This window comes from Osmerus eperlanus, chromosome 2, assembly GCF_963692335.1.
Source record: "Osmerus eperlanus chromosome 2, fOsmEpe2.1, whole genome shotgun sequence".
Taxonomy (NCBI): domain Eukaryota; kingdom Metazoa; phylum Chordata; class Actinopteri; order Osmeriformes; family Osmeridae; genus Osmerus; species Osmerus eperlanus.
In genome coordinates this window covers 3084565-3088335 of record NC_085019.1, presented here as the reverse complement: position 1 = coordinate 3088335, position 3771 = coordinate 3084565, and the positions used below count along the sequence as shown (strand labels likewise).

Below are 3771 nucleotides of genomic sequence, written 5' to 3'. Positions count from 1 at the left end.
TGTGTTTTCTGTACAACTTTATTGTAAGCACTTGACTGAGGGGCTGGGAGGTGAGGCTGTTCACTTCTTGGTGGACTCCTCCTCTGCGAGGGTCTTGATGAACTCCTCCTTCTTGGCCAGGAGACGCTCCTCTCTGCGCTTGCGGGCCTCCTTCGTCTTGGAGCGGCGGGCCTCGGCCTGGTCGCTGTGGAGAGAGACCAGCGAGTCAGACGCAACAGAGACCAGCGAGTCAGACGCAACAGAGACCAGCGAGTCAGACGCAACAGAGACCAGCGAGTCAGACGCAACAGAGACCAGCGAGTCAGACGCAACAGAGACCAGCGAGTCAGACGCAACAGAGACCAGCGAGTCAGACGCAGCAGAGACCAGCGAGTCAGACGCAACAGAGACCAGCGAGTCAGACGCAACAGAGACCAGCGAGTCAGACGCAACAGAGACCAGCGAGTCAGACGCAACACAAGAGACCAGCGAGTCAGACGCAAAACAAGAGAGACCAGCGAGCCAGACGCAACACAGTTGGAACTAGGCACTTCCGATGCTGGGGTTTCTCCTGAGCTTTCTACAAGCACCGTTTTCCACGTCACTTTGGATAAGAAATGCTAAACATAACCACGGTAATGTCCATGTGGTGCATCAGGCGGCTGATCCAAAAATCTCAATTGAAAGGTTTGTTCGTTTTGGTAAACCCCCAGTACCATGTGGTACATTATAAAGCGTAGTCTTGGTACATTTGTTGCACACCCCCATCCTTAATGCACGCCCTCTATCCCGCTTGATAATGCAGTTCCTTTCTATTCAAGCATCGTAGCTGCCACACCACAGATATTCCACGTCTCCCGGGGAGTGACGGGGTTGTTGAGAACAAAGACTTACGACAGGAGCTTCTTGCGGGCCTTGTCGGCCTTCAGCTTGTGGATGTGCTCCATGAGGATGCGCTTGTTCTTGAACACGTTACCCTTGGCTCTCAGGTAGAGGCTGTGGTACCTGAGGGAGGTCAAACACCACAACAACACGGTTGAATCGTGTGAGAAAAAAAACATTCACTCGTCACTTTCAAGAAACTGTCAATTCTTCTTGCAAGTTAGTTTTAAATAGGTTTGGCAACAAAGCTGACTTTTGAACATTCAACACGTGAAATTACTTAATTGACCTATTAAGTTGTAGATTCTAAATGCAAAGGGACTTTTACTTAAACAATAACTAAACTACAGCTGTTTGGCATCAACACTTGTCTGATGTAATTCCGATTGCAACAGACCACCAACTTCAGAAATCACTTGGTTTACCGTAAAACATTACAAATGGTGCATGACTTTACAGGACGCACTTCCAGACTTACATGTGCCTGTCGATCTTCTTGGACTCCCTGTAACGCCGCAGCAGACGCCGCAGGATTCTCATGCGACGCATCCAGGACAACTTCTCCGGCATACGCGCGTTGGCTGTACCCTTCCTCTTACCTGGGGACACAAGCTGGTGTTAGCTCAGGTGTTAGCTCAGGAGTGACATACTACAGCAGGGGTGGCCAACCCTGGTCCTAGAGAGCCACTGTCCTGCATGTTTTAGATGTTTCCCTGCTCCAGCACACCTGTTTCAAATGAATGGGTCGTTATCAAGCTCTGTGGAAGCCGGGTAATGACCATTCATTTGAATCAGGTGTGCTGGAGCAGGGAAACGTCTAAAACATGCAGGACAGCTTCCCTCGAGGACCAGGATTGGAGAACCCTGGACTACAGTAACTGGGCATGAAACCGTTGATTGGTATATTTCACTTGTCATTAACAATTGGATCTTGATTAATAGGAGGGTGCAATTAAGTTGTTCATTAAGTTAGACTTGAGTATCTTGGTCTGGATCGCTTACCAACACCCATGTGCCTTCCTTTGCGACGTGCCAGCGTGTTCTTGCGGCAGCGTGCACGGGAATGCACCGTGACGGGTTTACGGATGATGAGACCATCCTTCACCAGTTTACGGATCTGCTGGCCTGCAGTCAGGAACAGGGAGAGATCAAGTCAGTTTAAGCTTACCATGTTACCAGACTATCACATTGAGTACATGTTATGATATACACTTTATAACTACATCAGTTGGTATTGGTTTAAGGAAATGGGCTTTAGTTTCAATCTGACACGTGCCTTTCATCATGCAAGTACTTACGGGAGTTGGCATTGGCAATCTCATTGGTCTCGTTTGGGTCAAGCCAAACCTTCTTTTTGCCACAGCGTAAAACGCTGGAGGCTAGCCTCTTTTGGAGCCTGAGCATGCTGATGGGGGTGAAAAAGAACACATTTGACAGTGCATTACATTCCTAGTTTAACCGACGAGTAACATTAACTTTTGACATTAAGGTACTCACGCCATCCACTTTACCCATTAAAAACGGCGACCCTTACAAACTACAGTAGTTACGAAAAACCATTGCTAAATGACAATGGTAAACGCATAGTGCAATTTATGAACGGGAAAAGAGGCCAAGCCGTGCTAGATCATTTAGCCGTTTTGGGCCCGGCTCGCCTGTCTCTCCATGTTGTATTCCGACAACATGGCCTCTGAGCTATGCCACATCGTGTCGCACACATTGACTAGTGAAATACACATTTTTCATCATTAATGTGTTTATAAGTGGACATAAAAGTTCCACATAGACAGGCGCAATATAATTTGTATTCTTATATGAGTAAAAATGAGTGTTTCTGACATTTTTTTAAGAATTACATCGCCACGAAATCGCTGATCTTACCTCATGGCTGCTATTTCAATAGGAAAAGGAAAGAGAGAGGGACTACTAGGGTGCTACCATTATACAGGAGAGTCCATACTGAATAATTCACTGATCTCAATCAAAACCTTTTAGAAGCACGATACAATATCTGTATTGTGGATTTTTTAATAGAGGTTCTTGTTGTGTATTTGAATTTGAGAATCAGTTAGAATCATTTTGTAATTGTACGATAATACAACATTAAATGTCGACTCTTCACCCCTCTTTGGGAATAATAGTATGCACCACAGACCTCGCACTGCATTTTGGGAGTCAACGGATTAAATGCAACCCGCTGTGGCTACCGCAAGAGCGCAGTGTTGAGGTCAAAAGTGATCAGGTATTCCATGTACACGTAAATAATGTTGGGTCACAGGCAATGGAGCAAAATAGTTATTTATTATTTTCTCGGCTATATGTTCGATCCCAATGTCAATATGGATCATTCATGAATGATCATGAATTCAGGCGACAATAATTTGTAACCTAGCCTACTATACTTTTTTCCCCCCCTGCGAAATTGCTTTAAAAAAAAGAAAATCAGTAGGCTATATCTTCAAGTTTTAAAATTAAATTAAGACTACTCACTTTAACGCTTTACTTCGAGCAATACCATCGATAAGTGAGACACTCAGAAATGTAAACCACTCTCTTGAAAATGTAAAACGCTGTTATACTTTCAGATCAACAGGTAAGATCTAAACTTTTGACTTCATTGTAGGAGCCGGAGCTGGATGACACAAAAACGTTTATGCTTATAAAGGCCGGGTTTCCCAGATTCGTTAAGAAGCTCTGAACGCTCTTAAGAAGCTCTTAGCGTTAAGAGCTTCTTAACGAATCTGGGAAACCCGGCCAAAGACAGTCCAGTGCGAACCTGTTGTTGTATGTCCATCACATTAGAACATTTCTGAACATCCCTTGGATGTCAATTTATTAGGGTGGGGCCTGGCCAGTTAATGGGGCGTGTACGACGTCGACGGCTTGAATCTTGAGCGCACAGTGGAAGAA

General features: G+C 45.2%; 1 protein-coding gene across 1 annotated transcript; it reads right to left on the bottom strand.

Moving 5' to 3' along the window:
- rpl19 (ribosomal protein L19) lies at positions 1 to 2793 on the bottom strand. The gene is made up of 6 exons (XM_062446778.1): positions 2743 to 2793; positions 2160 to 2266; positions 1864 to 1986; positions 1340 to 1460; positions 874 to 984; positions 1 to 184 (listed from the first exon to the last, which is right to left on the bottom strand). The coding sequence occupies exons 1-6, from the start codon at positions 2745 to 2747 to the stop codon at positions 61 to 63; spliced, it is 591 nt and encodes a 196-aa protein (XP_062302762.1). The 5' UTR covers positions 2748 to 2793; the 3' UTR covers positions 1 to 60.
- Positions 2794 to 3771: the final 978 nt, after the last annotated feature.

Excerpts from the sequence above, each read along its gene's own strand:
- rpl19 (XM_062446778.1), bottom strand. Across the intron at positions 1,461-1,863 it reads AGGAAGGCACATGGGTGTTG|GTAAGAGGAAGGGTACAGCC; the intron begins GTAAGCGATCCA and ends TTGTGTCCCCAG. Across the intron at positions 985-1,339 it reads AAGAAGATCGACAGGCACAT|GTACCACAGCCTCTACCTGA; the intron begins GTAAGTCTGGAA and ends GACCTCCCTCAG.